The 13,081-nt window shown below is 35.5% G+C and overlaps 1 protein-coding gene and 1 non-coding gene across 3 annotated transcripts; one reads left to right on the top strand and one right to left on the bottom strand.

Annotated features, from left to right (window-relative positions):
• Positions 1–4,667: 4,667 nt before the first annotated feature.
• TRNAI-AAU (transfer RNA isoleucine (anticodon AAU)) lies at positions 4,668–4,741 on the top strand. Its single transcript has one exon. It is a non-coding gene; the product is annotated as a tRNA-Ile (tRNA).
• Positions 4,742–6,089: 1,348 nt separating this feature from the next.
• On the bottom strand, positions 6,090–11,803 carry LOC107825481 (calcium-dependent protein kinase 28-like). 2 transcript variants are annotated; one of them, XM_016652341.2, is made up of 12 exons: positions 11,089–11,803; positions 9,980–10,110; positions 9,825–9,866; positions 9,597–9,708; positions 9,445–9,523; positions 9,088–9,257; positions 8,391–8,517; positions 7,928–8,043; positions 7,721–7,828; positions 7,492–7,554; positions 6,929–7,102; positions 6,090–6,667 (listed from the first exon to the last, which is right to left on the bottom strand). In XM_016652341.2, the coding sequence occupies exons 1-12, from the start codon at positions 11,515–11,517 to the stop codon at positions 6,506–6,508; spliced, it is 1,713 nt and encodes a 570-aa protein (XP_016507827.1). In that variant the 5' UTR covers positions 11,518–11,803; the 3' UTR covers positions 6,090–6,505. The 2 variants fall into 2 exon arrangements, with proteins under 2 accessions (XP_016507827.1, XP_016507826.1); XM_016652340.2 differs by having other exon boundaries at positions 6,090–7,102; positions 11,089–11,752.
• Positions 11,804–13,081: the final 1,278 nt, after the last annotated feature.

The following is a 13,081-nucleotide window of genomic DNA, read 5'->3' as shown; positions in this document are numbered from 1 at the left end:
CTTGCCCTGTGTGTTTGCAAAGCAAAATAGTAGTTTCTTTCAGTTTTAGAAGTGATATAGGCATTTCTTTGTTGAGTCAGACATATAAAGTAAACCCACCTGAATGCAATACATCTTAGTTAACCCCGTTGAGCCTATAAGCCTATTTCTTTGGCAACCACATTACGAATCTTACCCAATTATTTGAATAGTTTGCCGTTTGAACCCTTTTACCTCCCAATAAGCACTTGAATGGTAGTGAAAATATGCAAAAGCAAAAGTGTGGGGTGGTGGTTTGATTTTTGAGTGGAACCATTGAGATAGAGAAAAGGTGTGGAATTTTGAAGCATAAAAGAAAAGGCAACACGAAAAAAAAAGTAAAAAAATATGGGTTATAAATAAATATAATGGTTGATAAGTGGTGGTTTGTACAAATTGCACCCAATGGATGGGGATGTTTTAAACAAATGAGGTGGAGTGTTTGGTTGGCACAACTATGATCTTTAAGTTTAATGTAATTGTATTAAAAGTGTTTAGGGAGGTTAGTCACTATATCTAAATATATCCTACATGTCCCTTAGCCTACATTACAACCAAGTAAAGTCCTATTGATCTTAGACTGAATGGGCTCAATTAGTAAAATATTACACTACGGGCAAGCCTATGGTGCATCTTTGTGGCATGTGAATATTCTTTCTGAGAGTGAGTGAATTTTGTCTATCTTAGTTCCTACTTGTTCTAATTATCATTATATGTGGAACTACTCTCTTGTGTGATGTGAGGGCATGTGATTCATAAAGGAAAGGTAAGTCTTGACTCTTGTATATAGTAGTTTGAGTAAGTGCAAATGTTGCATGGTACAAAAGGTTTGACTCTTGAGGTAAAGATTATTCACTACTAGGTGCAACTTTTGTAAAATGTTCATGGTGTTAGTCATTAAGGGAAAAGCTTAGGGAAGGAATTTTGATGGAGTGTGGTGGATTGCTCGAGGACTAGCAATAAATTAAGTGTGGGGTGTTGATAGTAGGCTATATAGTTGATATTTACACCGTAATATGACCATACTTCGTTGTTGTTTTATAGATAAATTGCCAAGAAAAATGCTATAAATAGTGTTCTTTTATTTAGCAGGGAATATTATATGAGAGGAAGCAACATGGAGTGTTTTGGAGGCGATAATGTGAAGAAAAACGCCCACTCGAGAAGTACCCGAACACAAAGAAGCATAAATGGCCTGGGCAAGAAGGACACCGCGACCGCGGTGAACCGCGGTAGATTAACAACGTAAGGCAGAAAGGTCAACATTCACCGCAGTCGACCGCGGTTGACCGCAACCGCGGTGCACTGTTCATGCTGCTGGAAAGTTTGAGGACCAAAGTGTAAAATCGGGGAAACTTTTGTAAAACCCTTATATGCTTTAGAAACTCGCCCAAGATGGGGCTAAGCTGTTTTTAGACTACTTTTGGAAGCAAGAACACGAGTGAGAAGATCAACCAAACATTAGAGTTTTTCTATCTCCTTTTAATTCTTGCAATTTACATTATGAACAATTTAGTAGTTTTCTCTTATTTTGTTATGAGTAGCTAAATACTTATCTAGGGTTGATGGAACCAATTGTTGGTTGAAGTTTTGACTCAAGTTGTTATAATCGAGCCGGATTTATGATATGATTGTTCAACTACATTTTGTATGGTGATTAATTGAATGGACCCTTGATTAATCGTGTCTAATTACCTTATATTGCTTGAGAAAGAGTATTAGGTTAGACAGCTGTTGAACAACACCACTTTTGGGTAATTGAAGAGATTCATTACTTGAACTTAAAAGTGGGTTTGGAGATAACAAAACTTTGGTGGAATAATTTAGAGTTGCACACATATTGTCAGCTAGAGTAGTTCGAGAGAATGCTCTAGTAAATTATTGTAGTTGATCGAGAGATAATTACGATAACCCATAACTCTTAATCCTCATAGAGTATTACGGCGAGATTATAGCAGAAGAGTCAAGACCTAAACTAGCAATTGGAGAAATCACTGCCCTAGACCTTTTTTTACCATTGAATTAACTTTGTTTTAGCGTACTGTTGTTTTTAATAGTAGTTGAAGTAGTTAAACAAAAACCCAATCTTTATTGATCAAAAATCTTGCATCTAGAGATTGATTGAGTTGATAATAACATTGCCGTAGAGTGTAATAGATAGGTTAGTTCCCTGAGGATTCGATTCCGAACTTAAAACCGGATTATATTTGCAGCGACCGCTTTGTCCTTTAAATGACATAATTGGGCGTTATCACTGAGCTAGCTTTAAGGTCCATTTTTTATCAATATGTTTCTCCATTATATACTTTCCATTTAATAATATTGGATCTGAATTCTATCCACCGTTTTTAAGACAAAAAAACAGAGAACAATTCCCGGTTCCTCTTCTTTTTTCTGTTCAAAGGAAAGGTTGCATTAATTTCTTTGCTTCTTTCTTCTTCCTTCTCTCTTTTTTTCTTCTTTTTTGTTGATTGAAATAGATCGTAATCCTGACAAGTCATCCATATTTTTATTTAGGAAGTTAAAACAACCTAGCAGTATATAGAAGTAACCCCTCTTCATATAAAAATTGAATCCACCATCTTGAAGTTTTAAAATTGTCTGGAATGCTATTGTTATATTCATGAGTGGAACAACTACAATCTTCTCAATACATGATCGTATGGTAATTGCTCCAGCGTTGTGATCAATATGCAAATCACTAGGGATATAATATGTTAGTTTCCATTCTTATCTATTCTTGGAAATTTGTATATAGATAAAGTCGCTAGGGGTATATGTGAACAAAGTCCCATATGGAAAATCAGACAAGAAAAATAAGCTACTTAATTATAAAGAATTGTATACTTTTAGTTGTGTGAGGCCTATTGAGAAAAACTATGCGGGCTTAGCTCAAATCGGATAATATAGGAGGAAAATCAGAAATACCCAGATTTACAACTAGTAATTGAAAAATAGTCACAGTCTCAAAAGTAATCGAAATTCAATAAATTTTATATGTAAAGATAAAATCTGAACAAAAACATCCTTAAAAATCAGAAAAAATTCCAGCATAATATGCCGAAGTTCGAATTTTTTACTTATGAGATTAATACTAGCATAATGTGCTGAAGTTCTAACATAATATGCTGGATGTTTACACACAAGAACTCCATAATCCAGCATATTATGCTGGAATTTTTTCGTGTTTTGGAATATATTCCAACATAATATGCTGGAAATTTATACGCATGAGCTCCATAATTCGACATACTATGCTGAAACTTTTCATGTTTCAGCAAAACAATGGTTATTTTTTAATAAATTTGCAAATGATGACTATTTTTTAATTATTAGTTCGAAAACTGGCTAGCTCGTGCTATTTTCACTATCACACCATGTTAAGAATATTTTGGACCGTTCTAGTCCAACAGCTACATATCTTTATCATTAATATTCGAAACCCATTGTGGACGACTCTTATTGGATGATGTCTACCTAGTGCATGTCCACCGATTCATGAGTCGACCAACAAGAATTTTCCTTCAAAGAAATACTAAAATGCTGTTTGAACAAATAAAAAAGAGACAGAAACCGCATACTATTGAAAAAAGTTCTTCAAAAAGAGGGGGGGGGGGGGGGCACGGCCATGTCACCATTTGTTTCTGGAAACCTGTCAATTCAGCTTAAGGAAAAATGGTTCTGGAATCCATGGACACACATACAAATACTACTAAATAACAAAAGAAGGAAAGGAAAAAGTCATACAGTGTGCAACGACTATTGGCAAATTGGTGATGCAACTTACAGTGAAAATAGACCATTTTTCTAGTATTTTAAGGACTTACTTATTGCCCATTATGCATCGACTTGGGTGAGATACGGTTAAAGCATAAAAAATAATTCATCCAGAAACAAATACGTCAAAAACAGTTCCAATATGCTTTACGAGCTCCCAAGAGTCATTTGACAAAGAAATTATTGATCTGAGGGTTGTGTCGAAATAGATGTGGTATCTTTATTTTTAATTAATAATATCGAGTTCAAGCTTTGAACACTGAAGAAATTCTGATAAAGAGTACTTTTCGGACGTTACAAGAAGATAAAACCTTAATCGGATCCAATTAACTTCGTCCTTTTTTATATAGAGAGTGAAGGCGTCACTATCTACTCATATTTTTTCTTCTACACTCTCCAGCCTGACATTTTAGACTTGCATTTGTTTGATTTGGCCCCACGCAATTGTAATATTGATCTCTTACGTTTCTCCATTATGTACTGTACATCTCTCTCTAGTTGATTTAAATTCTATATATATATTGATGGTCTATTTTATAAAGTCGACCAATAATTCTGATTTAATATACGTAGATTAAGAATATGGTAAAAAGTGGAACCAGGTGCGTCTTTACTTTAAACCCTATTCCCTGATTTCCCTCACCTTTTCATAACAAATTATCCACTTTGATTTGCTTCGAGATTTAAAGTGTTTGAAAATTTATATTTTTCGGCTCGAAGAAGTGTTCAGAATAATAGTTACTGAAAAGTATTGCGTAAATAGTTACCATTATTGCTTTATGACAAGAAAATGTCTTTTTGACGGAGATATGTAGGAGACAAGTATATGTCTTTTGTGTCTTATTGTACAAGGTGAGTGCACTAGGCGTAGTGGCCCATTAGCTCAGTTGGTTAGAGCGTCGTGCTAATAACGCGAAGGTCGCAGGTTCGAGACCTGCATGGGCCAAAATGTTTTTTGTTTTAGTTGATTCATTTTCTGCAGATTCGGTTGTCATATCAACCACATGCGGCGCAGGTTGTTGAAGAATGTATATATGGATGGCCCATTTAGGTGGAAAAAGCGACGTGACAAATGCAGTTATTTGAACCTTGCAAGAGGTTTTGTACTTGCTTAGTGGCGCCAAAACAACTACTGTTAGTAAAAGATAAAGCCCATACTCACAAGTAAAGCGACTTGATAAACTTTGTTTATCTATTTGGGCAATGTTTAACTGCATCGTATAGAATTGTTTGGTTAACTAATCTCACTTTCATAGTATGATTACGTTACTCTGTAAAAGCCGGACTACAAGTGTTATCTGATTTCTCTAATTCCTCAACCAAAACATAACAATTATCTTACCTACAAGCAAATCCGACGATAAATGCGCTATTATCTACCACTAAAGACGAGATCAAATGAAGTCCTCGTTTACTTAAGACTTCTTTTAATCGTTTCAAAATGCGCTATTATAAGCACTTCGTTAATTGTTTAGCGCTAGTATTTCCTAAAGAAATATTTCTTTCGAAATTATAACTTTGAATTCAAGGAAAACTGACTATCTGAATGCATTGTCTACGTAGCATGAAATTTCAACATATAATTCTAGCTAGGCTCAATAAACAATTTAGAATTCCACATTTTGAATCTCGATGTAAAGTACCTCTATGCTAAAAAGATTTGTTTTTTCCGCGTATACTAACAAGTTCATAAACAAAGAGTAATGCTATGTTCGTGGATCAAAATATATTTATCGAAAAGGAAAAGTAGAAGAGTGGAGTATTGACCATGTAAAAGATGTGGCAATTTAAAAATTGATGAACGGCTTTCTTTTATTATTAGGGAATTGCAGCAACCAGCACTCCACTCTAGAATATGCTTTGATACAAGTGAACTATTTCCCACTATATACCACAATATTATACTTATGCTATCCACTGATGGTCTATTTGAAATCTTCTAACTGGATATTCACGTTACGATAACACAAAGTTATGTAATAAAACATCAATTTCTCAGAAAGATAACTTATTGAAAAACATTGGCGCGCATGTAAACAAGATCCAATATCAAGTCTTATATTTGAAAAGTAACAAGACACGTGGTGGAATTAAAACAGTTTAAAATAGTCTCGCGTGCTGTTGAATAAAGAGATTGTTCTCTTTAGATAGCATTATCTGCAACAAACTCTATAGACCAAAATGATTCTCAGGCTCATCTCCCTAAACATCCGTATTTACTATACTATCTTTTACTAGCTTCCGACGGTTAATGTGAAGTTTCCTAACATGACAAACGAGGTCTCATGAACAAATATTTTGATAAAGCCGATTCTCATTGATGATATAATCTATAATAATGACATAGTATTAATTACACTATCAAAGGGAAATGCATAGACTCAGGACAGGGGAAAAGAATGTACACTAAAACGACCAGAATACAGATATTGCTGCTGGTTGTTTAGAAGAAGCAATTTCAAACCAAATACCTTTCTGGATTACAAAGGCAAACTCTGTGGGAACCGCGCTTGGCATGGCGGCCGCTGGCTACACAAGGCCATTGGGCCAAAGGTCTCTGAAATACCATTCATCTTAGAGACCTCTATATAGAGAATGGCAGCAGAGAACAGCACATGAGAACACGTAAACCAACAGGAACTTCCACCAAAATTTTCTCACGGAGGACTTTCACTTCTCTAAACACTCACTTCTATGCACCTTTACGAAGCTAACTTTTCCGAGAGCCTCTAACAGTTGGACTAGTCACCATCCGTGAACTCATACTTGCAGTTCTTAGAAGCCTACGAAATTCTGACAAGCTTATCTTCCCATCTTTGTCAATATCTGCTTCTTCTAGAAGTGGGTCTATGGAGCCCTTTAGGCCGGTATGCTGTGTGAACATAACCATCATGTAAGTAAATGTCAGATATGCCACAATTTGGGGCTAGCATATCCCAACAGAATATGCAAACTATCAATATGGAGGATCCACACTTTCAAAGATCAATGAAAGATTTATGTGCTTAATAAGTACAGTATAACCATGTAGCTTAGCAACTCTTATTTCTTTTCTTCTCGCCTTTTTCTTTTGGAAGAAGCATCGGAATACCACATTGTTAACCACTTGAAGTAGAAAATATGACATACTAACCATTCTAAGTTCTTCCGGAGTTATGAATCCATCTCTATCAACATCAAATTTCTCAAAAGCAGCTTGCGATCTTTCCTGCCATTTTGTAGAATTATGCTCCTCCAACTGGTGGACATGTAAAGTGGCTGCGACAAACTCCGGGAAATCAACTAGCCCATCTGTGTTACTATCAATCTGCCAATCAATGAATAAAATGCTTCAGGATTCTGAATTGTAGAAGAAACCATGTAGTAGGAAATGAAGAAATGTATATGCAGAAAATAAGAGCATGGACAATTGTTGAGTAACCCCTCAGATCATCACATGGATTCATGAGCCGGAATCACAGTACTGCTATGTGACATCAATAAGAGCATTAACAATTTTTTTCTTTATATCATTTTTTATGGCTGTTTGTGCAATTGTCCGATCCTTTCCTATCTCTTTTGAGAGAAGTAGGCACTAAATTGGTTGGTAACATATTCCAGCTTGAAGCCACATCAGGTATTACATAGCAATAACTTAATCATTCATCACATGTCCTATTGCAGTGCTATACTTCATTCTTAGATAAATGAGTTTACCGCTTGAAGAATCTCAAGAACCCGTGACTCTTTCATCTTCCAGGGAAGATCCTTAGCAAGGGCCTGCATTAGAATTGAATGTCATAAGCCATAACTTAGATGACAAAAGGAACATAATCGTACACAACGCTTAGCAGAAAGACAGAAATCTACGTGCTCGTGATTTTAGCCAGATACTTAGAGAACTGTACAGGAAAAAACTAACTAGACTATGAAAGATAGGAAATACCTGTCTCATTTCTTCAAGGCTAATGACACCATTTTTATCCACATCAATTGCAGAAAACTGATCCCGGACATCTGCCAGTTCCTCCTCATCAACTGTGCTAGCCAATGCCTGCCAGGTAAGGAAATTTCATGAAGTTAATGTTTTGTACATTTTGTTTTGACTTGGCCACAAAAAGGCCTAAGAAAATAACAAGCTATGAAAATTTACCCGTAAAGCAAACTGTTTTAATCGACTGTATTTGACAAATTGTCGCATGTTGGATAAGACGGAGATGTCCAGTGGAATCTCAGATGCATCACCTCCTTCGCGAACCCATGGATGAGCTGAAATGTTTGAGGATATCAGTTTGAAACACGTAGTTTGTTGTATCAACAATTTAAGGTGATGACCACCAGTAACATCTAATTGATTAAAAAAACTGTGAAAATAGGCATATCTGAAAGTTGTTCAATAAGTTATCAAACATGGAAGATATTTAGCCAAAACTGATAGCTATAATGGACATCCAACACCAAACAGTGCTGATGAAGAAGTAGGTTACTCAAAACTGACAAAATCAGTGTATGAATCTTTGGACCTTGAGCTACTCCTCTGATGAATCATGCATTGTCATAGTAAAACTTAAACAGCACTTAAGAAAGTTGTACTAGATCAGAGTACTTATACTTACATAGGGCCTGGGCAGCAGTAAGTCTAGCACGAGGATCCTTCACCAACAATTTCTTAACAAAATCTTTAGCACTGTTGCTTATAGTTGGCCATGGCTTACGACGAAAATCAGGCTTGTTTCTTAGTACCTTTTAGTAGTAGAACCACAGTTAGGAATAATAGTAAATCAGCTAAAGCACAATTTACTAAACATGAGAAAGAACAAGTTAAACCTCTCAAAGAAATAAATAACACTTTTGAAAAAGATTGTCTTTAAGGAAATATCAACCAAGCCAAACTTATTCAAAGAAATATCAATAGCTTCTGTGGACTCAAAAGAGAACAAGAAAATTTCAGATTCTAGAAATTTTGATACTCAGTATACATTGCAGGGCAGGATACTCAAGAACTAAACTAAATAAGCAATAAACTGCACAGGAGATCGCATCACCAGACCATACTGCAAAGTGCGAATGGAAATTCTGAAGTTTTAAATGAAAACTTAGCTAATTAAAAAGAGACTGGAAATTTTAATCTTCAGTCAAACATGAAACATACTATGCAAAGGTCAACAAGCAATGGTAAACATGCCGAATATACAGTTCATTTCTACTAGAGCTTAGAAATCGTAATTCATTTCCAGAACTTAGCAAGAAAAGACACCCTTTGAAATGTTAACCGACCGCAGAGATATTAGAATAAAAAAGTTAGCATCTCACCTCCTTGAATATGCCATCCTCTGTTTTATCCCAGAAGGGCCGACGGCCACAGAGCAAAATGTATGTAATAACACCAATACTCCACACATCTGATTCGGGTCCTGATCTACGCTTTAATACCTCTGGCGCTACGTAATATGCACTGCCAACAATATCTTGGAACTTCTTCCCTGCATTTATTGATTTTCAGTTATAACTCTTTACTATCTGAGGAAAAACTATAATACGCTACACCATTGATGACTAGCAGATTTATGAAGAAGATTACAGACCATAGCATTAATGAGCTTTTTTTAATAAGCAAAATGAGTTTACATTAAAATTTACCACCGAGTAGATTTACGGACATCCAGTTACCTGGTCTTATGAAGTCTGAAAGACCAAAATCTGTGGCCTTCAATGGTGAATCCTCCTTTGGAGATTTAAAGAGAAAATTCTACAAGAAAGAAACATGTGTAAGAAAAGCAACATGTAGCAACACAAACAAGCCAACATAACTTCTTGCAGACCTCAGGTTTCATATCACGATGCACCAAACCATGTAAATGACATTGAGCCGCAACTTTTAGCATCTGACGTACAACTATTGCTGCATCTTTCTCGGCATAATGGCTGTCCTTTCTGATAAAAGGAAATTATTGGTAACTCATATAAGTATTCTTCTTAACCAGATATAAAATATAGAGCAGGCACTACCACCCATGAATGATTAACTAAACCTGGTTCATGCTACTTACTTGGCCAAAATGCGGTCCAAGAGTTCTCCACCCTCACATAACCTAGAGGAAACAAATTTGAAATCTATTAACTCACCAGTGGATAGCGTGATCAATTATAGAGAAAGGAATTAGGACCCAAGGAATCAAAACAGAGCTCTAATAACAAAACTTACTCCATTACTATGTAGACATAGTTATCATCCTCAAATGCATTATTGAATTGAACCACATTCTCATGACCGGATAAGGCCTTCAATATCTTGACTTCTCGTTTTACATCCTCAACTGCAATCGGAAGAACCATCTGCAGTAATTCAGGAGTTATGGTATAGTTGAACTATAGTAGATTAGAACAACATGAAGTTCAAGACAAGGTAACTGAATATGCAATTGTACTAAAACTTAACAAGTATCCAGAAAAGAAACATCAGCCCCATCATTACAGAAGGGCGATCACATCTTAACTGGTGTGAAGAGATTATAGGAGACAAAGCTGGAAGAACCTTTCACCAAATGAAAATTCCATAAAAGTCAACAAAGAAAAACATAGTTGTATCAGGCATTAATAACCAAGATTTTGTGCAGTCAGTCACAGACAAGTCCATACCAAAAGAAGCTACTGGTGCCTATTGACTAGAAACCAGCTCTTTTTAAACCAGGTCAAGGAAGCCATTCCCCATCAAGGTTGTACATAATACTAACTGCAGCATCATTCATGGAAGGCAAAGGTGCAGCGCAATAGATGTTTCTCAGCATGTGTCAAACTCAGAACCACAACCACCATTATTAATAAACAACTAACATACACCTATAGGTTTCGAGATATATGTCTATTTGCAGGCGCAGCTTTATCCTCTAACCATGAATAACAGTTAACAATAGCTTAAGTTGGTATTTCAAATTTTAGCAGAAGATACAAAAGCTAAGCAAAAAACGAAAAAAACAAGAAAAGATGCTAAAGCTATTTACATTAGTGATTGATAGATATTCTGGTCTATGAACGTAAACCATTTTGAGTATCTCTGTTAGAATGCACAATAGAACTCAACTATCAGTCAATCAAGACATTTGAAAAAGAGATTCAAAAGAAAGTCGTGAACCCATAATTAGGATTTAACAGAAACGTCTCACAACTCTGACAAAAATTTCAGACAATATCCCAATTTGATGCACAGCATAATTCCACAATAACTTAAAATTCCAATAAAGTCGGATACAAAAATAATATTTTTTGGTATAGAAGAGGACGGGCAAAATGGAGACAAAATAAAAAGGGTAGAACCTTGTTCTTCTCAATTCTCTTGACAGCGACGCGATCACCATTAGACTTGTGGGTGGCAACGTAGGTGTAACCAAATTGGCCATGACCCAACAACTTGCCAATGGTAAACCTCTTATCAAAATCTTTATCAAACCCAAAATCTGTTCTTTTCCCACAAGGAATAACCCCACTCTTCTGCCTCCTCCCATTATTGTGCTTCTTAACATTTTGCTGAGAATTTCTAGGTTGTTGTTTTTGGTGTTGGCTTCTGTGGTTATCTTTAACTTTCTGTTTATTGCAATGAGACCCTTCTTGTTTTGTTGATGTAATTGTGGATGTAGAAGGTGGATTGGCTGTGTTCATCCGGACATTCACGGTGGTGGTGGTGGTGGAGGGGGTGTTGCTGTTAGAACCACTAACTTTTGAGCTGGAAAAACAGTTATTACCCATAATTGGGATATGAATATAAAACCTCAATGTTTTTGGAGAAAAAACCAAATCATCAGACAATTGAAGAAAGATTATGGATATAAGGAGAGAATTATATTGGGGGAGGAGAATGTGAATGTAAGACAATAATAAAAGAGATTTAAGAGGAAAGTTATTAGAAGGAGAAAAGAGGAAAACGGGAAGAAGGAGAGGGGAGATGAAGATGGACCATGGTCAAAACAGAGACTTTTGGAAGAAGAACCATAAGCCCCTCTTATTTTCAGTTTTATGGAGGGAGAAAAAAACTGATAATTTTACCCTTTGATATTCTTTTTTGTCCTTTTGATTTTCTGTATTTTCATTTCTTTATTATGGCCTCTCTGAGATTAAGAAAATAGACACGAGGTTTTTGGTTTTTTCCTTCTGGAATTAGGAGTCTGTTCCCCTCCCTCCTCTCTCTGGTGTTTATTTTACACGCACGTGGACTGGTTCTGTACGAGGGGACTGCTAAAATCGGCAAGTTCAGACTGTGAATGTCGGGCGGCCTGAATAACATGGGAATATAGTAAGTACGTTTAAATTTTATAATCACATACAAATTCACAGTTTTGAATACTAATAAATGTGCTTCATTTAGGTACATCTTTTAAATATAATAAGTCTACCTGTCCATTTATGAATTATCACAAATTTAGATTAAGTTCATAATGGATGTGCTGAAAAAATCCAAATACAATGTTAGATGTGTGTGAATAAGTCTCACGTGAAAAGTTTTAAAAAAAAAAATTAATTATAAGGTATTGGATACTCTTAATGCATGGTATGAGATCTTTTGAGAAACGGTGTGAAAATGACCCAAAATAAATAATATCATACCTTATTAAAAATATTTTTGGGTCATTTTAACCCAAAAATTAGTATTAAAGATAATGACTTGACGAGATGAGTACGAGAATGGTGGAGTGATGACATAAGGTCTTGTTTATTGTCTTTGCTAGTCTATAGCTTCAAAGACGAATACAATATATAATGTCTTTGGGTGACACGGTTAATCTCCAAAGCATTAAATTATAAACATTCTCAAAGGTTGGGCATTTAGCTGTTGAATGCTACAAACAAAAAATTAACCACCACTAAAATGACAGAAACCACAAGCATTTTTCGCATGCAAAAACCCTCTGCGCCAACAAGATACATGGGGAGTGGAACAATTTATTTGTCTCAACACTTTTTTTAGACATTTGTGCTACTAACTAATTAATATTATTTATACATATGTTGTTACCTTTACAAATTAACTACTCCGATTCGTCTAACTATTCATTATTTTATATGGGGGGTTAATGTGGATGGTTTTATTAATTTCTCTCAATTTTTTCACAAGATTACACTATACGTGTTGATTTTTCAATTCCATTAACGCAAGAAAGCTCTTAATGTAGTATCAAAGGGTTCTAAAAATATTTTAGGTTGTGGGTTTAGCTAGCATCGATCCCTGATAGTTCCCTCAATGAACTCATAAATAGATTTTCTCAGTTAAATAAATAATAATGGGCATTATTAGTTGAGCGTAACCATCAAATTA

The sequence above is a fragment of the Nicotiana tabacum genome, chromosome 3, assembly GCF_000715075.1.
Source record: "Nicotiana tabacum cultivar K326 chromosome 3, ASM71507v2, whole genome shotgun sequence".
Lineage (NCBI taxonomy): Eukaryota > Viridiplantae > Streptophyta > Magnoliopsida > Solanales > Solanaceae > Nicotiana > Nicotiana tabacum.
The sequence above is the reverse complement of the archived record's forward strand: the minus strand, read 5'-3'. Positions and strand labels throughout refer to the sequence as shown.